This window comes from Lytechinus pictus, chromosome 3 (assembly GCF_037042905.1).
Source record: "Lytechinus pictus isolate F3 Inbred chromosome 3, Lp3.0, whole genome shotgun sequence".
Classification (NCBI taxonomy): Eukaryota; Metazoa; Echinodermata; class Echinoidea; order Temnopleuroida; family Toxopneustidae; genus Lytechinus; species Lytechinus pictus.
Window position 1 is genome coordinate 13,556,247 of NC_087247.1, and position 25,200 is coordinate 13,581,446.

Below are 25,200 nucleotides of genomic sequence, written 5' to 3' on the forward strand. Positions count from 1 at the left end.
ATCATGTACTAGTATTTATAATTCCTTCCATAAACTTCTCCCTTTTTTCAATAGTTTAATGCTGATTGAATATGTATTTTTTTCTCTAAAAAGCATTTGTAAAACAAGGTGTCTTATAAAGTCATATAATACATACATTGAATCAACAGGTAAATTCATTTTTCAAATTTCTGAGAAAATATAATTTTATCTAATATGGAAAAGCTACTCATATGTGATATCACAAATCCAGAAACATAAAAATCGACACAATATTATTTGATAGTAATTCTATTTGATAGATTTTTTGCAAGAACCCTCATCAATATCTATAATTTTCTGCTATCAAACATAAAGCAATATGACATTAGGAAGAACTTCCCCTTTAACAAGGCAAGACGATGGTGAGATAAAGAGAATGAAATGAAGTGAAATTGGAAATGCTTTGCTTTCAATCTGTCCACTGATGAAATGATAGGCCACCAATTACATAGTGCGTAGGACATCTCAGGATTCAGTTCAATCACGGAGGAGGTATACTTGTATTTTATTCCTCCGTGGTTCAATGTACAAATGATGTGAGAAGCTAGACAACATCTTGGCCAAATGTATCACTTTGTTTGTTGGTTTGATTTCATTTTATTCTGCTTTCAAACAAAATACATAAAAAGCACCAAATACATTGTATTGCTTAAAGAGAAATTCCAGTAGTTGCAGTAAACACTGATTTCATGAGAAAGTCTGTAAAACCAGGCTTAATTGTCAGTATATCATCGAGGATCTAGATCTGGTACTATTACATAAACTGAACTTTGTGAAATCTTGAAATCTACGCTGAAAAATGTTCAGACTGAACTTCCCCAACACAGATAAGCGCACGTGGGACTGTGTATAATTATTGCTTAGAGCGTCGGGCCTGACGCTCTACCCGAATCCTGTGCTTATTTGCTGATTTCTCAGCAATTACACAATTTCTTCCAGAATCCTTTGGCACATGCGTTTTATTTATACAAACAGACACTTTGGTGGTCATTTCATTGGATTCTGTACGAACTCATTTTGATATCGTTACCAAAACTAGCATTTACCTTTAATATAATCAGAAGCGACAGCTGAAAGTATCTAAAATAAATGTGAAATATGCAGTGTGGAATGCAGGAGACCAACAATGGGTTGTGTTGAAGAATTTATATTGAAAACTCAAGGTTTATCAAATTTCTTTTAGCATAAGTACCCCACAAATGAATTTAAAAAGAATAATTCAAATAAATTGAATGGTGGTAAAATGAGCAGGTCACTTTATGTATTTATTTATTCAATAATTTTTATTATTTTTTTTTTTTGGGGGGGGGGGGTTGAAGGAAGTGGTTTTTTTTTTAATGTATCTAATAAAAACATGCTTTGGAAAATATGAAATGTATATTGTATCATTGTTGGGGAAAAACATCAGGGAGCATACAATCAAACATGCTACATGCAACAATCCTTCGAAGTTTGAACAAATAAAAAATAGGAAAACTATAAAGAAATGATGTGAAGAAAAGACAAGGAAGGAAATAAAGATAGAGAAAGAGAAGGAAAGAAAGAGAGGGAAATAAAGGGCAGGGAGGGAAGGAGAGAGAGAAATGGGGGAAGGGGGACCTATGCTAGATAAAGAATAACCGACTGTATATTAATTGTGAAATATAATTTGAATGAAATCAACAGGTATTTACCGAATGATGCAAAATAAGGGAAACACATTTAGCAGCCATTATCTAAAATGTTATTTTAACAGCTCAATGGCAGATCAAGTAACCGAAGGGAACAAAATATTTCTGAACAATGAAAATCAGTATACAGTTATTAATAGTGTAGATCAGAATGTGAATTTTTTAGGTTGAAAATTTTCACATCAAATAACAATTTCAAATTTTTCAATTAGCTATCCTTGGCCCTGTACATAATGCTTAGCGTTTAATCACATGGCTGATTTCTGTGCTCAATTACACTGACCACTATGTGAAATTCAACTGTATGATTAATCCTAACTCTTGGTCCTGTAACACAAAAGGTTAGCAATTAATCGTGCGCTTGATTTTCATGATCACTTGTACATTGTAGCCTATGCAATCAATCGTAAAAAAATGATGATTGCTAAACTTTGTGTTACAGGCCCCTGGTGGAGTCTTCGACTACACAACCCTATTTGATATGAAACTAATGGATAAGAGGAATATAGAGAAAAGATCAGGGCCCCGTCTTACAAAGTGTTATGATTGATCCAATCAATCGTAACTCTATGGAAATCCATTAGTGTCATAACTTTTTCTACAGGAAATTTGCAAAATGTCCTTTGTAAACAAACTTTGTAAACAAAAGAGAACACCCAATTGTCAAGAAATCAATGAAATAATTGTTATACATTCATATCTAAAAAAAATTTTTGAACAAACATGCATTTTATATGTTGACTTTGCCGGCTTTCCATAATTGCGATTGATCGGATCAATCGCAACTCTTTGTAAGACGGGCCCCAGAAATGGAGTGGAGGGAGGAGGGGAAAATGCATCTTCTTTCATTGCATTCCAGCATGCCACTCACTGCAACATAAACAGAAACACTGGGGGATGAACTGGCGGATGTCTTTCCATCTATCGACATCAGAACAAAATTCTGCGTAAACAAGAGATTTATACAAATCCAGAGGATCACGATTTATGCATATTACTTACTTTCAATTAAAGCTATACAGAAGAGAGAATCTTAATATGACTTATAATAGAAGAAGTGTTTGAATTCTCCAATTGTCTCTTTTCCCCCTGAACTTATAAAGGGTCTTTCAGTCAGGGATCGTGAATCAAATATCATGGTCTTAGCAAATACTGGTACTAACATATCGCTGTAACGTCCGACAAAATATATGTTAAAAAGACGGTGAATTTCTGGCAAATGGATTGTAAACATTTGACTCATTCCTGAATCAACATTTGAACATGCATATCACATTCCCCACTGTACACTCTCCCAGAAAGCATAAAAAACACAAAAATCCTTTATTTTTCAAAATGGTGCCGACAAGAAGAGCGAAAAAATTGAATGATGAATGTAATCACTGACAAGTGTTGGAATGACACAAGTTCTATGCAGATAAAAATTTTCTTTTAGCTTAAGGGGGGGGGGGGTGGTGAAAAGAGAATTTTTGGAGATATGAAATGCTTGAAGTAGTTAAAAAAAACAGAGAAGGAAACGTCATACAAAACTTTTGATCATTCAAAACTGATCAACAACAACTGATCAAAATACTTTATGTTGAAAGTGTAAGAGAGTGATAAAGTCACTCAAAAGGCAATAAAAATGATCTCGGAGCGAAAGGTTTATGAAAAATTAACATCATAGTCAAATACCGCATTTACACTTGATTTCAAATTTGTTGCGAGAAAGCTGCGGAGTGGTACTCTTGCAAAAAAACACGGCAAACACATACACAGTGGGCAATAAAACACTGCATCAACGCTCCAGCATTTTCCCAGGGCGCATTTACATGAATTCTGACCACAATCTCGCAGCAGCTACACAGCAACTCCGGAGCTGCCACAAGACAAGATGATATAAAGACCCTGATATAAATGGGGTATTTCATAGATGGGAATCGTGATAGAAGCGCCATAATTAATGCTAATAATGCAATCCATAACAGGATCATAAACAATTTTTATGAGCGTAGCGGTAGCAGTTAAATCTTGTACAGTGAGTGGGAGAGACAAGGAGATGATTACTTTGGGGAAAACAAGAGACGCAGGCAGATGATCAATATTCATATAATCCTGACAAACAAGATGGGGTGAATAATCCTTGGAAATAATGTTTGAAAATCGGTCTATAGTTGGTTGTCCGTATTTAAAGGTAAAATACAGCAGTTATCGCAATCAATTATTTCATGAGAAAGTCTTTTAAATCAAGGTTAATTGTCAAAATATTATCATACATCTAGATCTGGTACATTCATGTAAAAATATCTTTGTAATCTTAGTTCAAAATCGATAATTCTGATGATCACTAACACAGAAAAGCATATGTGGGACAGTGTATTAATATGGCTTTGTAAAATACCCAACATTTGATGGAATTCCATGCTTAATTTGCCCATATCTCAGCAATTACGCATTTTCTTTGAGAGCTACTTGGGACATGATTGTTTATATACATACGCTTTGGTGGTAATTTCATTGGATTCTGTTCGAACATTTTGAGATCCTTACCACAACTGGTATTTATCTTTAAGCCACAAGCAACAAGCAGCCACGTAAGCATATAAATCCCAATGCTTCTTCTGAATTCTAATAAAATTTGGTAAAATACTGAAGACTCTGCTTAAGTCTACCTTCTGTAAGTCAAATAATCACTCCAAGCATAATATTGAATTGAATCCCAAAACAAGTGTTAATATAAGAACATCTTCTAATTCAAATTGTACCCAAGTTGAAATGATTCATGTGATCTCGAGACATTCAACTTAAGCAGAGACATATTGCTCCATAACGTTGTGAAACTGGTCTTCAAAAAAAAATCATGTTTTTTCCCACCATAACAGACGAGCAACATTTACGGTAAAAACAGACATTTCAAATTTACAAAAGTAGTTTCATAAGGTGTCGATAATACCAAATTCTGTCTTTTCTGATTTTTGCAGGAATGTGACGACTTTCAGGTGATCATATTGCATTTGCAAGCTCAAGCAAAGAGATGGTGAATTTGAAAACATCTGTCCTCTTTGCACAACACAATATTTCAATTCATTTTTTCCTTCTTTTTTTTAGCTATTAAATCATGACCCTTGCCTTCATACAAAACTCAACTGAAAAGATCTGTTCGTAAAATCTTTCTCAATGACTTTCTTTGATAAGAAATTTGGATCTGAAGGGGATTAAGTCAGTACTTTGTGCAATGGTTCAGGGGATGTAACTACTTTAAGAAAAATTCTGCATAGTTGTACCTTTATGTGTGCAATTTATTCACAATTTTATTTATTTATTTTTATTTTTTTAAATTTATTTATTTATTTTGTAACTTATTTATTTATTTTATTCTATTTTTTTTTTGTTGGGGGGGGGGCTTATCACAAAGAAGCTTTTCCCTGCTAGTTCTTTTTTGGCTAATATTCACAAAAAGTCTTCACGTTATACTGCAATAAATATGGAAAAAAGTCTTAACCAGAAATATTGCCAAATAAAACTAACATTTAAAGGTGACTTCTGATTTTTTTTCTATATGTGAATGAGAGAGATTGTACAGAAACTTCGTAGTTCAGTTCTTTAAACTCGGTTTTAACAAATTTTACTTGTGTGAAAGCGAGGCTTGTCTACTTCACTATATATATTACGCTTAGATGGATTAAAGTGAGTTATTTTTTATAGAAGCTTGAGGCATGACATGACAGATGACCAGAGCTATCAAAGCTGCATGGATGGTTGATAGAGGGATATTATGATTTGGGTCAAACTATCATAATAGGGATATTAAGATTTCGGTCAAACTATCATCATCATAACAATGATGATAAAGTGGCTTTCAGATCAATTCTATTTTTTAAGAGTGCTCGAGGCAAAAGAGGCCAAGTGATTTATGAAGAAAAGGTGTTAGAATAAAAAAGAAAAATCAAATAAGATATAACCGTCTTTCAAAAGGTTATTCCATGAAGTGGGGCATGTTAAAACCGATGATGTTGCGGTGACGCATAATGTTGCAGAGTTTGACATCATGCATTGACCGTCATACGCATGATGTCCACAGCCAGCGCATAACGTTGCAACTTTTCTATCACACAACGTTACATGCTCCCCAGGGAGTGGAGTAGGTGCATGTATTGTATGCAGGCATGCAAGGATTCGATGACCGGGGTAATAATATGCTGTAAAGCGCTTTGGGCCATTATGGGAAAAGCGCTATATAAAAAATAGCTATTATTATTATCATTATGTCCTAATGCATAATGTCGCAGAACATTTCTTGGTGAACCACAACTGCGTCCAACTTACCGTGAAGAGATTTGATTTCCTCCTGGACTTTCTTGTGAAGTTGGGTGTACTGCTAGGGCTTGGTTGAAGCGGTCCTCTGTCCGAGCCTTGATTGGATCCTTGTGAACCTTCTCTGATGGAGTCTCTACTGCCTTTCCTGGAGCCCATGGAGCCAGTGGTTCCCCCTCCTTGCTGCTGCTGGTGGTGGTGCTGGCTGTTGGATTGGTTGACGCTAGGGGCGGAGAGGGTGTTTGGACCCGGGAAGGGGGCGGTACCTGGGAAGGGGTTGCTACGCACCGAGTGGGGCGTGCTGGGGAGGGAGCTGCTCGAGTTGGAGAGGGACGCCATCGGGTGATAGTGCTTCTTCTCCACTATTAACTGGGCGGCTGAAATAGAGAAGGGAAAAGAGAACAAAGAGATTATAACTTTCCATGGATTTTGTGTTTAGGTTAGCCCATCTAGGCGAAGGAGAAGCTACAAGTATGGTCTTTGCAGTTACGAGTTTAATGCTGTTATGCGATAATAAGAAAACTTTTCAAGTTTTTTTTTTAACGTCATGTGCAAACAGCAGCCCCATATGGCAGGTAATATCAATTCCACGAATTTCCATTGGATGAATCATGGTGACTGAAAGTATAGAAGCAGATAAGAAGTAACGAGTCTAATGATCTATTACTAGTATATGCTGAAATAAAATAATTTTTAATATTATGAGAAAATAACACTTTATGGAATTTATTTTACATTGACATATAGGGGAGCTGCTCACATGTGAGGTCACTAAAATCAATTAAAAAAAATCCATAATTCCATTTATTTTAATAATGGATTTTCGCTAAATCTTCACCAAAATGTTCCTTTTATTTTTCTGTTTTTTGGTCAAATCAACTTTTAAAAACCCAGGGTGAATTTCCCCTTTAATAATGACTGGTGAGTTTTATTAAACAAAATGCTTTCTTGGTTCATATGACCAGTCATCCCACATTTGAACTTTGTTACAAATTTGAATCACAATCCATTTTCTAAAACCTCAGCAGATTTTACTTTCATCAGATTTCAATTCTAATACCCTTACCACTCCTATGAGTGAATGGGAGTTGTTCGGTTACCATCCTGAAAACCATCCCCTTTCGCACCAACAGGTTTGACTTATACATCAGATTTCAATCCTTATACCATTACCACTCCCTGAATGAAAGGGAATTAGGAGGTTACCATCCCACTCTCATTCACACCAAGAAAATCCATTCTATGTGTGAAAGGGGATTCAGATAAAAGACAAATATGCCTGCTTGTCTTAGTATCATCAAAGACATGTCACACGTACCCTTGTGAAAAGTAAAAAGACTGAAACATCATTTGTATTAATCATTTTTCCATGTCAGTTTTTCAACAACTATTTCAAGTTTCTTAAGTTAGTTTTCAAAAATCTGATTTTGAAAATGGTATCAGCATTAAAAAAAAAAAATACTGTTTAATAAGACACACTAAATGTCTCAAATTTAAAGCAAAGTACAAAGTAGGAAACCTAATCTAAAATAATGATTTACTTTCGTAAAATCAGATGCCAAGTCCAATCACACATGGCATTTTCTAAATATTTAACTATATTAATTTCATACAGCAGTATACATGTATAGCCTATAGGCCTACTGTTTACAAGAATTTGCTTTATTTCACTCGTGTGAACGAGTCATGATGAGTGCCCCTCGATGGCATTTCCAGTCGGTAGGATGGAGAGCTGGCAGTGATATTGGCAAGTGGTAATGGACTCTAACTGGTGTGGGAAATAAAAGTGGGTTCGTTTTACTGACATCTCCATTCACAGATGCGTCTATGTATACAAATACCTGTACGTCTGGTCAAGAAATCATACACACTATCTCTCTTCACCTTGCTCGTTGTCTCTCTGCATCTATCATGTATACTTTCGCACAAAGAGGGGTGTATATATCTTTCTTTCGCTCTCTCATCTATTTTGTTTTCCAATGTGCAATGCATTTCTTCTACTCTTTACATGGAAGGGGATTTACACTACTGAAGCTGAAAAGATTCAGGTGAATTTTTTACCCCCCCCCCCCCCAAATAGAAAAAAAATATATATATTTTTGTTAATGCCAGAAGATGATCTGGAATATCACTCATGAACTGTTAGTAACTTTTAAGTAAAATAGTTCTTATTATCACACATCAGCTGTGCCTAGTGCTTTATATACAATATTCAAATTAACCAAAAATCTCATTGGCTATATATTACAAAAAAGTATGACTTTTCAAACAGTAGGCCTACCCACATAATTACAAACCTCCTTGTTAATTTTTCTTTATATTTTGGTAATTTTTTTTCTGGGCCAATTTTGATTGCATAAAAAAAAATCAAACCATCAACTTTTTACATTGACACACATTAATTTCATATATCACTTACAACTTTATCATAAGATTGACTGTGCCTCTTTATGTTATTAGGTACAAAAATGAAAATGTGATAAAGAGAATTGAATATGAATACTAAAAAAAATCCACAAACAAATAATCATCATTTGAGATTTTGAAAAATACAAAAAAAAAAAAAATGTTAAAAGGGAAAAAGAGAAAAACCATATGGAAGTGACATCATATAGCAAGTCTACTCTATGGTCCCTGTTCTCAATATCAAGTGAATATCTAGGGAATTAAAACCAGAGATAAATAGACTTTGAATCAATCCGGCAAAGAGATCATATTCAAAATACATACCATCTTGGAAGACCCTTTCTACGTTGAGTCCATACATTGCACATGTTTCAAAGTAAGGGCAGCGTTTGAGATCGGCCGCCAGCTTCTTGGCTTTTGTGTCGTCGATCAGCCTCGGTGAGTTTTGCGTTAGTGCATCTGCGACGGGAATCAAAATGAAAAGATAGCCGTGTTTTTATATGATATAGTGTATAGGAATAGGTGATAAAGGGTGTCATCTGCTATATTAATCATGGAAGGGAAAGAGAGAGAGCAATTAGTTTGGCCTGGTCTATCGTCCCTGCCCAGTCTAGCAGTGAACTTTTTGGCTACTCGATGTCCGTCAAGGGAAAGAGATTTCCCTGGTCTCACATGGCGCACTGCTCTATTTATTACAAAGGTCTAGAAGGTTGTCCATCTTATTGTTTCATTAAAGTATATTGCAAGAATAACACAATGTAAACAGAAGTACAGCCACCTTGCGATGACAAGACATCAGAGATATGGGAGGGCATAGGCGTTCAGATAGGGGTGGGGCTTGGGCAAAACACCCCGCCCCCAAATTAAACAACCGAGAAAAAAAATAGAAATAGAAAGAAAATAAAAACAAATGTTGTTATTTTCTCAAAATCATGTAAAAATCTTACAAAATTTACATTATTAGTTTTTCATTCAACAAAGGTAAATTTTTTTGCTTGCTCACTTCGCTCACTCTGGGCTTTTGCCTCACACGCCATGCTGTGCCCCCTCAAAATTTTGGGCTCATTACGCTACTGTGGGAAGGGGGCATTCAAGAGATAAAGTCAATTGCATTGGTATTACATAGCTACTTTTTCATGAGTTACGAATACATCTTTTTAAATTCTATTTCAAACTGAAAAAATATGAATATGTAATATATCCATAGAAAGAAACAATACAAACCAGTGGTAGCATGTTGTGTAAAACAATTTGGATAAATGGCCCCAAAACCCATTGATCGGTCACTCTCTATGCCCCCCCCCCCACCTCATTAAAGATGCCTGATATAAAGTTGCCTTGCCCTGAAATATTGAAATTCAGGGTTTGCAAGGAGGTATAATAATTGTCAGTGATTAAAACAATTTTTTTTCACTGGGAATATATTTGAAAGTTGTTTCACGATTTGTTTTTTCTCCACCTAGTTGTATGTAGGCTTACTGCAGTTCAATAAGGTTGCTTTAATAGTGAACTACATGTACTTTTGTCAATATACTATTTTTGTAATCATGTGGGACTGACTATCATAAATAATTGTGTTCAGAGGTGACTACCACACGCCTTTGGGCTTTTACATCCAGCTGTAGGACGCACACTTCAATGAATATTTCTCATCTATTTCTAAGACGACACCTGCTACATCATGTAGGCTGTGATGTCAGGCAGATTCTAACAGGCAACAGTAGTTACAGTACAGATCAACTTGATTTCTAACTATAAAATAACACATTATGTTGATTATCATACATTGTAAAATGTTGATTTAGGAAAAAAATATTCTCTCTTTAAAGGGTAGGGGGCAACCAAATATCAACAGATTAAATGTTGGAGTTAAAAAAATGAAATCCTGTTGAAATGTATAAAGATGATTTTATATTTATCCATCCCCTGAAACCAACAAAAACAAATTGGAATGAAATGCACTGGATACCATCATACAATCAGCAGAGATGTGAATATATTTCCCGCCATGAGAGAAAATACAATACAGCCATTGGAAGGATCTTTCATTTATATAATTTCCAATGGATATTACAGTAAGAGACATTCATTTCAGAGTGTCATTTTTCAACCACCATTAAAATACTTCAACCACTTTCAGGTACTGTAATAAAATGATAATATTATTTATATATAGTCTACAAATGTTATATCACTTCAATAAACTGACATGATACAGGTTTAAGACTTTTATACCAAAAAAAAAATAATAGCATCACTATACCTTAAAAAGTGCTGGTATGGAAACTCAATAGAAATGGTAATTTCAGGTAAAAGTGGGATTTATTTCTTATTGCATTTCAATATTCTTCTAAGCCTGAAAGAGACAAACACTCAGATTTTATCAATTTCTATAGCCTGTGGTAGAACAACTGTGGATGGCATTTAGTATAAAGAGCAACATTTTACCAGTTTCTTCTGGACACAAGCTTTACCTTTAACCTTTGCTAAAATGTCAATTGAAGAAAGCTATACCATGTCCATATATGGTCACAGCTCATTGAAAATAAGCTATCTTTAGACATGTGTGTTTAGATCAAGTTTCCGATGGTCTACTTAAATAAGAGATGCACTGAAATAGTTGTCTTGTATTTAGAACAAAGCATCATCTGTGCCATGGTATGTACACAAACAGATAGGTGGATCAGTACCAGGGAGCAGATCTATCATTTTAAATGAAAATGTCACAAAACATTTTGTTGAATTCAGTCTCAATGTGATATCTTCAGGTAACACTAGCACTCTTTTTTATTTATAGAAACTTTTAGAAAGAAAAGGACAGAATCATCCTCATATTAAAGAAATTAATTACGAGAGCAGACTGACCAAATAGAGGTAGGGGAATTAACATCTAAAGAGATTTAGAAAGAGGGGGAAATTAACAAAATATGTCAAATATCTTTATTTTTGGTAATCTTAAAATACATTTATGCAAAAGATTCAATTAAAATCATCCAAAAACAATAAAAACCCAAGAACAAATAATCCACCAATGGGTTTTTAGGCAACACAAAATATGTTTGTGCATGGTGAAACTTTCATTGTTCCTTTGTGACACAGCCGATTGCTAGATATTTTGTACAACAAATTTAAAAGGAATCAATGTTAAAAAATAAATGTGATGAGTTTGAGCAAAGGTTTTTCATAATACCCAAACAAGTCTTCATGTCAAATACCCCCCCCCCCCCATCTGTATAACATCTTTTCAAAATACAGCTCCTTTGAGAAATGAACGGAGGAGCCTTTAGCTAGTCAGAAGCTTTCTTTGGACGGGACAACAAACAAATAAAGCTCCTTGGTTTTATCTACTCTCCCTTAAAACTAGGTCATATACCATTTTATTGAACATCCTCTCCAAGCCAACGGAGAAACTGTCTGAACAAATAAGAGCTAACCTCTGACATTTACAGTTGGTGAAAACATTAAATCAAATTAGGACCTATATTGAACGACACCATCTTCACCAATCTCGAGGACAGAAAGGCATTATTTGATATACATTTGTACCAAGTAAGCGCCTTTTTAGCTCCAAATGGATGACACGCTGGAGGATCTGTAAATGGAGAGGTTTGTAGCAGAAAAGCTGATTGTCTGCGCCTCTCCTTGAGTACTTTCAAAACCAAATTGATGTATATTGTGACTGAAAAGAAGTCTGGTTGGTCAATGAATTCATGAGATGGAGATTATTGATGAGGGATGTCGGTCCAAGATCAGACTCTCAGTCTCTCATATGGATTAAATATTTGTGAGAGGATTCTTCAAAGAATAGATTGCTTTACGTTTGAAAAGTTGGAAACTGCCTCACAAAAACATGCAACAGTCTCATTTAATTCATGACATAGCTTCACATTTTAAATGTGTATTTTATTACAAATATTTGACAATCATCGAAACTGCAAACATTAAATTACAACTTCCTCAGTAAACTTGGATTCTCGGCTGCACAGTCAACATTTATGCCTTCTTCATAGCCAGATTTCTCCTTTGTCTCGAATTACACCTCATAGTCTGACAAGAGCATGTCACTCCAATTTGAGCAAAGTTTAACAGTGATGTTTTCATCAGTTTATAAATAATTGCGAAAATAAAATAAGACAGGCAGAAAAATTGGAAAATATAAGTTATACAATAATTTTGCAATCAAATTACCTTGTTTATATCTGATGGACACTGAGCTCCTTCTTCTTATATCAAGCCGAATGTTCAACATACTCAAAATCCCCTCTAGGTACCTAGCATCGAAACACTGTTTGTTGGATATATTTTTGGTTTATGAACTCTTGTTTAAACCCAAAGCTTAACAGAGGCTTTTTAGACAATGACTAATTACAGTGCTGCTTGAAAACCACAAGTAGCCAATTCCTACACAAAATATCCTAAACGGTTTAACCCTTTCAATCCTGAATTATTTGGGCCAGTCGTGAGTCTCGTGACCCTTACCCTGAATTATTTGCGCATATCAAGCACAATGGAAAAATGAAGAAATAATACATTTCAAATATTTCCATTATTCGAGCCCAAGCGGCATCTGCCGTAGTCTAGTTCTAGACGATATTAAACGAATTTATTTGCACCGATATATACGTTCTATTCCGTGCGTACGCCCAGCCGAGTGTGCGCGCAAAACCGAGAACCTGTACTCCGAGGAAATATTTCCTCGGAGTACAGGTTCTCGGTTTTGCGCGCACACTCGGCTGGGCGTACGCACGGAATAGAACGTATATATCGGTGCAAATAAATTCGTTTAATATCGTCTAGAACTAGACTACATCTGCCGATGCTGGTACCCAAGCCCGGCCCGGCTGATGTTGTGTGGCTTCTTATATAAGACAATATCTAATCTTTTGTGCCTGTTTTATCTTTAAAATCTCTGCTTTGACTGAAGTATGATTTGCAAGAGTGCAATAGTCAGTGGATGATTCACTGTGTATTATCGCATGAGCCTCCTTAGTAGAGTTATAATTTTTTTAACGCTAAAAACCTTCCAAATCAAAGCCATTTCTTGACAAAATTATCAACTAAAGTTATTGACTGAATATCCCCAGATGACATTTTTAAAAGATCATATTAGAACCCATGTTCTTCAAGTCACGGGCCTTTCAGGTATTTGTGAGTTCACTCCACGGCCGGTTTTCTAGCCTTTGTGTTCCAAGGGTTTAAGAAAAATACAAATTTTTTTAGCTTTGTAAAGTACATACCATAAAGAATAATTCTATTTCTTATGGAGATAAAGTTGAATTTATTTTAATCAAATGAATCACTTATATGATTTTGTTGTTGAAGAATTTTTTAAGTTTTAGTAAATTCTCCAAAAGAGCATTCATTATTCTAATTAATACTAGCTTATGCCCTGAAAGAGTTATAATGTGGAGCATATGAAATTAAAAATTAGCTTTATTGTACAAAATTTGCAATTTATCTTGACTGGATGCCTTATCAAAATAAAAAGTATCTGCATATCTTTTCTTTTTAATAGATCTACCCAAGCATTTAATGGCCTGTCCCTAAGCATTTAACTGACTGAAAATTTTACTATTTTAATCATTGTCAGTAGCTTTCTGACATACAGTTGGTAAATTGGTAAATTTGGTGCTCAAATTACATTTTAAAATAAATATAAAAACAATGCCAAGAGAGGGCACTAGATAACTTTAAAAATCTTTATTACACTTCATGTGAATACTGAACAATTCACAATGCAAAATTATACATTTTAAAAAAAATCAAGAGCATAAGGGGATGGGGAGTGAAAGAAATAAAGAATGAGAGAGAGAGAGAGAGAAAGAGAGAGAGAGAAAGAGAAAGGGAGAGAGAAAGGAGGAATCACAAACCACACTGCAGGATCTATGCAGCTGGGTGACAATGTAATTGTGGCTTACAGCTAATGAGGCATACCTACATGTATAAGCAGCACATGATGATGATAAAGAGTTTGATATGTTCATACCGAAAGTTTATCATCATACTGTCATGTAGATAGTGTTCATCAAGATCAACATCATCTCCTTCCTCACAAATAAAAAAAAAAATTGTCACAAACTGCATTTCATTCATGTTCAAACTTTTAAACCTATAATATGAACTGTTCATGACAAATTTGTTACAGTCTCAATTTCACCCCAAATTAATTAATTTTCTTGAGCAAAATTTGTTAGACCCAAGCAAAATCTCATGACTTAGGTAGGCAACTAGGCACCACCTGACATCACTGCCGGTAAAAAAAAGCCAAACCATTGCTTTCAAGGTGTTCCTCTTGTGAAGTGAAACAAATGCCTACCACTCCTTCGACCTCTTTCTACGGTAACAATAAGGTGGCAAGTGGCAAATCAATTTTTAAAAACCCTTGAAGGTTAACCTTCACTCTTTCTGTTCATTCTTCAAAATCTTCCTTTTCAAATAAAGCCCAAATTTACCCAGTCAAAGTAATTGTATTGATCGTGTTTTCACATCGACCCACTAATGAGCTCACAAAAATGCAGTGCCTTTTAATTTTCGAACTCAAGGTTGCACTGTTAAGCTGAGTCACACACTTCAGAATACTGCGCTATTCTTGTATGCCTTGGCCTTGAATGAGTCACAAATTGAAGGGGAAAGAATGGACGAACTTTAACTTTAAGAGATGGTTATGAAAGAGAAGAAAGATGAATAAACAAGCCACAAAAGCTGGAAATATCATAGCTAGAAACACTGATAGGTATACCAAAAAAATATATCATAGGGTATTGACAAATGCACTGGTATCCCAACATCTGTTTGCTTGAGTCAAGCACACAGTTCACCGTGATGAAGAAATATGACATTTATTGCTTTTCAACTTGTAGTTGAGGTTGTTTTTATATTATCAAACTTTTTTGCCCGAATTCACAAAGATGGTTTTGAATCTGTGGTTTGAAACCATAGTTTATTCATTTTTTCACTAATTGTGCTTATTTCAGCACATATATTGAGGAATAACAATATCACAATTGATGCGTATTACAACATTCATGACTCTATTGTTTTATGCAAATCAATCAAAATAAAAACAGTGGACTCATGAATGCTGTAACCTCAGCAGCAAATATCATTTTATGGCACTGTAATGAAATCATTCATTAATGGATGTTTTCTCAATATAGGCCTAAGCACTAAATTAAGGGTAATCAAGACATGAAAACTATATAAACCCGAGTTCAGACCATGACTTCAGAACCACCTTTGTGAATTTGGGCCTTTATGGCTGGCATCCACCAACCTGTTGGACACTAAATTCTGTGATTACCATAGGCTTAGTACAGATATCACCCGGTTCCAGTAAGCAATGGTTAACCTGTTGACTACTGTATTATGTGATTCCCATAGGCTTTGTACAGGGATCACCAGGTTCCAGTAGGCAAAGGGTTAACCTATCGACTACTGGATGCTGTGATTCTAATAGGCTTTGTACAGGTATCACCCGGCTCCAGTAAGCAAAGGGTTAGTTCACACATGAACCCAGATCCTTGAGACTAACTCACCTTGGGTACCCACTAGAATCATGGGAAGGTCTGCCGTGTTGCGGTAGTGGGCTATCTTGGCATAGAAGTTATACAGCATGTTAAAACTCATCTCGTCCTCCACACTGAAGACCAAGATGACGGCATCCACCCAGGAGCAGAACTGGAGCTCAGGAGGGCCTCCTTCATCTCTGATGAGGAGCAGGTAACTCCTGTCATCCACAACGATCTCCTTCTTGAATCTCCCTCCTAAAAAATACAAAATGAATAAATAATACATATTCTTCACATTTTGTGGATTTATTTTGCCTGTTTTAATATTTGAAAATCACCTGTTAGTAAAAGCAGTTAAATCGTATCACAAAGTTTGAGGTGGTAAACCTGTTATAAAACTTATGATGCAATTCATTATGCAATTCACAATAAAAGCAGGGTCCGCTGGGAGACAGGTTTTCAGAACGGAACCGGCTAACCTCGATTAATATACTGTTATAATTATTAAACTTATTACCACGTATACTGCTGCAAACTTTATGATGAATTTATTTACATACACATACAAGCAAAGGGACAGGACAAGACATTCTAGAGGTAATGTCATTTGTTCTCAAGCAAATTCTTTCTTTCTTCTTCCTTTTTCTTCTTTTCCCTCTTTTTGGGGGGAGGGAGGTGCTTCTTGAAAAATCACAGAGGGGTGGGTGCCCCCTCCCCCTGTAGTGCAGTCCCTGTACCAGCATTAAAGCTGATTGAACGTAGTTGCAGTAAAACACTGATTTCGTGAGAAAGTCTGTAAAACCAAGGTAAAGTATTGATATATCATCGTGGATCTAGATCTGGTACAGTTACATAAACTGAACTTTGTGAAATCATAATATCTAGCTAAAAAACGATCACACTGAAGATCGCCAACACAGATAGGCACACGTGGGACAGCGTATTATTATTGCTGGAATAAAGACCCGACGGAAGTGACCGAATCCGCGCTTATTTTGCTTATTTCTCAGCAATTACACAATTTCTTCCGGAATCCTTTGGCACATATTTTTTATTCATACAAACAGACACTTTGGTGATCTTTATATCAAATTCTGGAAAAAGTCATTTTGAGATCGTTCCCACAACTGGAATTTATCTTTAATTCTTGCAATACCATGATGCATGCTGCTATCTTTGAAAGAAATAAGCAACTTAGGCTAAGAACATGACGCTACAGTCGAGGACAGGACAGTCACATTAGCAAACAGACTCCAGCCTGACCAAGGCTATCATGCTATGACATACATATACGATCGGTCGGTTCGGAGTCCGTTTCGTAGGTGTGACTGTGGTATGATTTGGGCTTACCTTCTGGAGATTCCTCTTGCATGTATGATCCCGTCAGGTAACGATGTACCAAAGCTGATTTCCCGCTTGTTAAGCTTCCCACAACACCCTGTTAAAAGGTAACAATATATTAATAATGTCAACAACATCAATGGCAATTCTGGGGAAAAAGGGGGGGGGGATGGGGGACACAACACATACAAAAATCTATGGGAGAGGGTCGTCTCGTCCACCTAGATGCACAAAATATCTCACAAAATGGCTGCCTTTGGTCAACACAACCATTATGTGTATTATGTCAAAACATGGATATGACCATGGTTTGATATGACCATGGAATACACAATTAGAACATGTTTAACCTGCGAAAGGTTTTATTCAAAACTTAATAAAGAATTGTTATAGAACTAAGACTGGGAACATTCACAGATTGCTTAAAATCTTTAATAATGTCATATTGTGGATAGATAGAGAGTCTTTCTCTGACTATGACCCACATGCTCCTACCAAATTTTAGAGTAGACCCATCCAGTAACACTGGGCTATGGTCAGCATAATTCCAACACATAAGACACAACTGTACCATTTAATACAGAAACAACAAAGTTCACCGTTTTTATACAGATTCCTATGGGAAAAGACAAACTTCACAATCTTTAGGTTGTTTTCAAAAGGGTAACAAAATGCTGGAATAAGAGCAATAAAATAAACACATTTTTTCTACAAAAAGGGCAGTCTATTCTCTTCAGAGAAAAGAGGCTAAAAACAACTGAAAAATGGTGAGCAGTAGAAGACATCTTGCTCACTGTGTAACAAAAACTGATCATGACTCTATTTCTCGGTTGAAATGTTGCTCTAATCCTTGTTATTGTTAGAATCCATTTTGTTATGAAGCCCGATTGCAGTTATTTTTCTCTGACACAATAACATGAAGGAGTACAATTCATACTTTCAGGATACATTTACATTATGTACCTTAATTAAGAATCTCATTGTATTATTTGTATATCAAGGTGCCTTTGGAAGTGCATAGTCTTAGAGAATATAACTATTGTGATATACAAAAACTGAATATTATTTATCATCAAAATCATAAAGGAAAAATATAGGTAAAATAAATCGATATATGACTTCAACTTTATGCCGAAATGAAGACATCTATAGGATTTGTTATTAACACCCAGTACCACTCATACTAGCTTAGAATGTTTAAGCATGGATCGAGTCCTACACCGCACCACTTTATCTTCTTCCGAGCATGAGTACCAATACCCTCTAGCATTGGACGCTTGTCACAACACAGACATGTCAAAATGAACTTGAAAAGGAATATGAGATTTCATCTGGGAGCACCGACACAGGAAAAGAAAATATTGTCGTAAGATCTTGTGTTTATTATCGTAATTCACCAACTCTGAGATATGAGAATAATACTAGCGCATATCATAATGCTTATCATTGAATCTAAAATCTTCAAATTAAGTTATCTACATCTTTATAAAAAGCATTTATACTGTCAATATAAATAATGAACCGGTACCAGTAATTCTTATGGATAATGCCATGAGCCATGATATCAAATACTCTTCTCAAGTTTATGACTGGCCTTGATACAATGCCTCGGATGCACATTCTTCAAAATATCTAACAAATAAAATATTAGTACTGGCAGTTATAGTTCAAAGAGAGAAGCATGTCTCCTTCTAATGCATTTATCTTTGAAGTAATGTTTGAAAATGATTATGGCGACTACTAACTTCTCCACTTCCTTTCAAACTTAAGCTAAAATTTCACTTGACTGGCTCTACTTCTCTAGTCTACAATGTAGTTCCACATCTGCAGTGTGTGTATCACAGCTGATTTAAGAAGTCTGCATAGCAGACTAGGTCTACTGTGGCTGCAGAAATGGCTCGCTTTGCTCGCCCTTGCAGGCTGGATTGCGCGAAGCGCGCTGAGATCCCACGTCACGAGCCATTCAGAGTCTGCATAGCAGACTACTACCTCTCTGCTCCTGGGGCACTTAACACAAAGATTAGCAACCATAGCAGAATATTTTTGTACGAGTGATTGAATTGACAACAATGTACAATTGTTTTAGTACATAGATTCTCCTAAAAGAGGATGCTAAAGACAGAATGAGACATATATCAATCAGCTAAACATGTCTATAGCCATCTATCCATGTAGAGAAATACTCAATTATCTTATACCTACAAATTTGTAGATTTCATTATCAAAGAATTCTCCGTGAAGGCTCTTCTTTATTAGCTGCATTGACGTAAGAGGTGGGGAATCAGGCTAAATGCCAATGAGATTAAAACCCTGACGCAGGCTAGAAGAAATCGATAAACAAGGACATCTGGGGTTTGGACAACAAATAATACATCAAGATGCACAAGATTTTAGGTAGTCGATTTATCATAGGATATATGTAGGAAATATTTTTCAATGCCAGTTTAAAAGCAGAAAAAAATCTTATGCAAAATACTCAAACCAATGACAGTTCTGGTTAATGCCAGGGTAATAACAGTAAATGCCTTGGAATACTTAATTTCTAGATAAATGGCATAAATGCCTGTCATTTTCATCATAAAATGATGTAGGCAATGAAAGGTGGTGGTAACATTGATCTAGTGGGCTTTTTTGTGAGTGTGGGGGTGTCAGTATTTAAATAATAAATACATATCTTGCACTTTTTTTTGTTCTTTTATTTCTAATTCACTTTTGTTTGTATATTTCTTATGTTCTACATTGTAAAGCGCTTTGATATGGATTTCATGAAAAGCGCTATATAAGACTTAAGTTATTACCATTATTATTCATTTATAAGTTGTTTTTTTACCCATTTAAAGTTGAACAGATTAAAGAACTTTAGTTTACACAAATATCAAGAATAAATAAATTACTTACCAATTTCAGTTCTGGGACTGTTCTGCTCAGTGTCCATTCTTGGCTGTTCACAAATGAATCTGTCAGCAATGAAAAAAAAGTGAAAAGATGAAAAAGAATTTCTATAAAGATGCAAAAATGAACAGGAAATGGTGTAAGTAACAATTGAGCAGATACGTGTGTACTCATCAAAAGAAGATATGAAAACACTTTGTAAAATGGAGAAATTTGAATGTTTTGCAAGGAAGACTACACATGACAGTTCATATATCAGGGCCCCGTCTTACAAAGAGTTACGATCAATCCAATCAATCGTAACTCTATGGAAATCCATCAGTGCCATAATTTTTTCTACTGGAAATTTGTGAAATGTCCTTTGTAAACAAATTATGAGAACACACCAAATTGTCAAGAAATCAATGAATTTATGGATATACATTCATATCTAGAACAAATTTTGAACTTGAAATGTTGACTTTGCTGGCTTTCCATAGTTGCAATTGATCGGATCAATCGCAACTCTTTGTAAGACGGGCCCCAGGCCTTACAACAACACTTTAATCATACTATAGGCCTATCACAACCAACCTGTGTTTAACGAAAATTATCTCTCTGTTTCTGATTAGGCAAATTATCCTGATCAGGGCCCACATTGCATGGATGTTAACTTGGCCATCTACAATGGCACCTCCCATGAAATCTCTGTTTCTGACAGGCTGTAAAGCATTGTTACCATGGTGGTACATGTAGTTACCACTAAATGGTAAAGTTGTCTTAATAGTATAAATTTTATGCAACAGCAGCCGAAACAATCTTTTAGATGACTTTCCCTTGAGATTGAATGAGAAGAATATAACATTGGTTTAATCACGAGATTGCAATTCAAAGGCAACACTAAATTTATTATCATCGTTGTGCTGCACTCAATCTGGGAGAGTTGCAATTTGTATCCCTTGGAAAAAAATGTTATAAATCCAGCTATCATTATCATTACTGTGCATTGAAAGATATTCCACAAAATCACAACTCAAAAATACTAGATGATCTTGAACACATATCTTGTTGTTTAGATGAACAAATTAAATATATAGGAAAGAAAAATAACATGCTCCCTTTTCTTTTTATTATTAAAAATGTCTGAACCACTCATCATTTTCGATTTAAATGAAATGAGGCAACCAAAGCCTCTTAAGTCTGCCAGACATATTTCATTGAATCACAAACACATTTCCAGCCTGTTAGAATAACAAATTATCAAGTACTTCCATCATGATTGTGTTGACCCCTTAACAAAACAGGAAATTAATTGTAGTGTAGAGTCTGATAATGACCTATCAGCGTCTTGTTAGGAAGCAATCCAAACATTATTGGGTTCGATAGACACTTTCTAAAGGCTCTTGATATCTGGTATGAGTTTCTACTTTCCCTTTCTTAATTTCATCTTGCAATTCCAAGAAATCCCTGAATATACATCGATTAGCACATTCATAAAATGATTTATCTATGTTTTCTCATTTAACTCATCTGAAAAGTTGTAAAGCTGTTAAACGATCACACCTTGAGAAGTTTGTGAAGAAAATGTAGGCAGAGTCGGACATACAATCAAGAAAGGATTTATGAATCAAAGCAATAAAAGAAATAGAGTATGCATCAAGGTATGTACAGCTCACTTGCATATACAAATGAAACTTTATCATAAAAAATCCAACAGCGATGAATAAAAGAAATTAATCATGACGACTTCACAAATTATGAATATTGTTTTTTCTTTCCTTGTATATTTAGCATGACATGAATTGACATTTACAAGAATTCTGATTTAACATCATGATTATAAACTAAATGAAGTACACCCCCCAAAAAAAAAGAAATCTGAGGGTCATGGTTTATAAAAAACTGTCATGGACATGAAAATGGAGCTAACAAAGCTGTAAAAGAAATAAAAAGATAAAAGGGAAGAAAGAGAGAAAAAGAAAGCCCCAAACCAACATATTTTCTAATAAGCTTTAACAAATAAGGCATTTGTGGATTTACTTTGAATATGAACCTAATGCCAAAAGAGTAGATAATCAGAGTCATGTGTGGCAGACATTTCTCTGATGTATGGGCACATACACTGGGTATGTTTAATGTGATTGATTTACTAAGTGGGAGTGACTTATCGTTTCTTGCTATTTCATGATCAAGTATAATACTTACAGTTGTTCAATCAAATTATAATTTTATGGTTTGGCCTAATGATGACTTTTGAAGCAGAGCCATACCAATTGTGCTACAAAATAAAGAGTAACATCTTTTCACTTGCTGGATATTTGCCAATGTTATTGAATGAGTATTTTTTCGTCCAATGTTGAAAAATGTCTGAAGAAAAATTATCACTAAAATACTTAAATTGGCAATGCAGGAGAAATGTCAAAGTCAATGTCTCTTCATTCTCTTCATTGTCAATTCCTATTCGAGGAAAATACAGCTGTCGCCAATTCAGTGAATCATAACGCTGATCAAATAATTTTTCGAGCAAAACCAGTGCAATTGAGAAGAAAAGGTAAACATGATGTGTTTTGTGCTTTATGTTTGATATAAAGAGTCTCGTTTCATTTATTTGGATATTTTCATCACTGACATCAATTTAAAGGAAAAAATTGGATGGTAAAAACTTTCATTGAATTATGGCTGACAGAGAATTTCATTAAGAAAAACATTTTTTTTCTTCATTGACCTTGTGTCCAAAGCATCACTGAATATCATTAAAAAATCATAAAAGAGTGCACCATATGCAATTTCTATGTTTTAAAAACAACTTTTGTGTTACAATTATACAATAGCTTGTGGAAATTTTATATAAAGCGCATAGAGGTGCAGTTCGTCCACATTAACTTAGTTCTTACAGTTTCCATTTTTTTTCCTGAATTCTATTGCAATCACTAGGTGGTTTAAAACCGCCTCGATCATAAGAATCCCCGTTAAATTACGAGAACTTTTTTAGGCTAAAAAATACCCATTAATTATTCCTGCATTCACACCGCCCGAAACATACCCTTCGGGATAAGTTCCTGAAGTTACAAGCATGCGCAGTATGGTCTGATCAGCAGGCAAGGCGCGAGATTCAAAATCACTAGCTCAGCAGCCACCCACGGCGCCAGCGCCCAACTACACGCTCGGCTAAAAGTTCCCGTAAATTGCTTTCACATTGCCAAAATACCTGCGACCTTGGAAAAATCCCCGCGATAGTTCTCGTAATTTTTACAAGTACATACTATTTAGTGGGTATTTTCTTTCGGGGAGATTACGCGTAATTTGCTTTCACATTGCCAATATTACCTGGTATTTTCTGATCGGGGTAGATTTCCCGATCAGAAAATACCTAGAACTGACGAACTTCGAGGCGTTCTGAAACCGCCTAAAATGGAAGATGATTAGAATGGGAGAATTATACTAATCTAGATATTAAAAAAAACCTGTGATTATTTCCAGTGCAATGGGTTTTACCATTGCTGAAGAGAAGTCATTAAATTCAGCTACTCTTCATAAATTGGTAATGCTGTGAAAACAATGAAATCTCTATTTAAAAACAAATTGGCAACTTTTGAATTAGAGTTGTCAAAATTCTGAGATTTGGTTATTGGCTACACATAATAGTATATACACAGCTCGGTGATTTGCTTCCCCAGCGTTTATGCCAACTGCCATGACTAGTATATTTGCAGGCAAATCAATAAGACCTATACATTACATGCACTAAATCATGAAAACCAATAGTACGTTCGGTAAAACGTTTTCATTTTCATTTTCATTATTTCATGCATGACCTTAGCTGAACTCAGTATATCAACATAGCAAATCCCAGTATTCACTTCAGAATAAATCATTTTCCACAAGAGTGAACAATACCAACTGCTTAAGTAATTTGGAGGATAAAACATATTTTTTCATAAACATTCCATAAATCCTTCATCCGGCTATTCTCTTCATGCCCTTCCCGTTGCTTTCTATTCCATTAGAAATCATAGCTTCAATTTTTTTTTTATATAATTCAGTTTTTATTGATAAAATAATTATACAACAACTATCAAGAAAACAAGCTTCAAATGTTTGGTGTTGACTAAGCTATCTTTCTAGAAATATTCTCATTTTCATCACTTTGTCAACTCTAAAGTTGGGTCAGATAAAGCAACAAATCAGTTGCAAAAATATTTGTAATTTGTCCACCCCCAAGAAAGGGTAATCATTCTTATAAAAATAGGACTTGTATCATGTTCCATATCTTACTGTTATTTAGTTGTTATGACTAATAATGTTTGTAATCATTAAATTTTAGTAAAAAATTGTATCCACTAACTCTGAAATGATAAAATCAATTTTTGTAAGGTTACAACTACATGTTCTGCATCAAAATATGAAAATAAGAGAACAGCATAGCTCAAAGCTTTACTAAAATACTACTTTATACCATTGCAATTCAAGCTACAGGCTAAAAGAAATAACAAACCAAGCTGAACAAAAATGTTCTTAAAAATGTTGTAACCATGGGTTTTAAAGAACACAATGTCTTTTAGTGAAGAAAATATAAAAGGGAGGCATTTGGGACTTGAGGGTAATGAATTGTTGAAAAAAGTACAAAAAGAAGAAAATTTTCAAGCAAGCTACCACTGGAAATTCTAACAATGGTGCCTTTAATCCACAGTATAAACAGAAATAGTCCTTGCAAATGTGTTTTCATTTCTTCAAGTTTTCTATTCAGGGGGGTGTCCAAAGGTGTAACTAAAAACCATGGGAAATTCCTCAATTCTGGTGGAGCCGTGGATGTATTTGGTTTTCAACTGGAGACTGGGTCTCAATTCCTCACAAAAAGGAAGGGTTGAAAAGAGTTATATTTTAATAAAATCAGGGAAATGAAAAAAGCTACATTTTGAAGAGAGAATAAATATACTCGAAATAATCAAAGACACACAGGAGATATTGCTGGCACGTAATTAGGAAAGAAAGTAAAACCCTCTGAAACAACAAAAAACAATACAATATTTAGATATTTGATTATTTATTCTTACTAAGACATTCAGAATTTTCATGAAACTTTTAAAAAG

General features: G+C 35.0%; 1 protein-coding gene across 2 annotated transcripts in view; it reads right to left on the bottom strand.

The window, feature by feature from the left end:
• Positions 1 to 20,193, bottom strand: part of LOC129255861 (arf-GAP with GTPase, ANK repeat and PH domain-containing protein 1-like) — a 40,657-nt gene extending 20,464 nt beyond the window's left edge. Inside the window, exons 1-5 of one of the 2 annotated variants that reach the window (XM_064096428.1) lie at positions 20,138 to 20,193; positions 17,249 to 17,336; positions 15,926 to 16,153; positions 8,715 to 8,849; positions 5,997 to 6,361 (exon numbers count right to left, since the gene is read on the bottom strand). In XM_064096428.1, coding sequence (XP_063952498.1) covers positions 5,997 to 6,361; positions 8,715 to 8,849; positions 15,926 to 16,153; positions 17,249 to 17,270 — 750 coding nt within the window. In that variant the 5' untranslated portion in view covers positions 17,271 to 17,336; positions 20,138 to 20,193. The remainder of the gene's footprint in view (positions 1 to 5,996; positions 6,362 to 8,714; positions 8,850 to 15,925; positions 16,154 to 17,248; positions 17,337 to 20,137) is intronic. The other variant, XM_064096427.1, reaches the window with a different exon arrangement.
• Between the last annotated feature and the right edge of the window lie 5,007 nt (positions 20,194 to 25,200).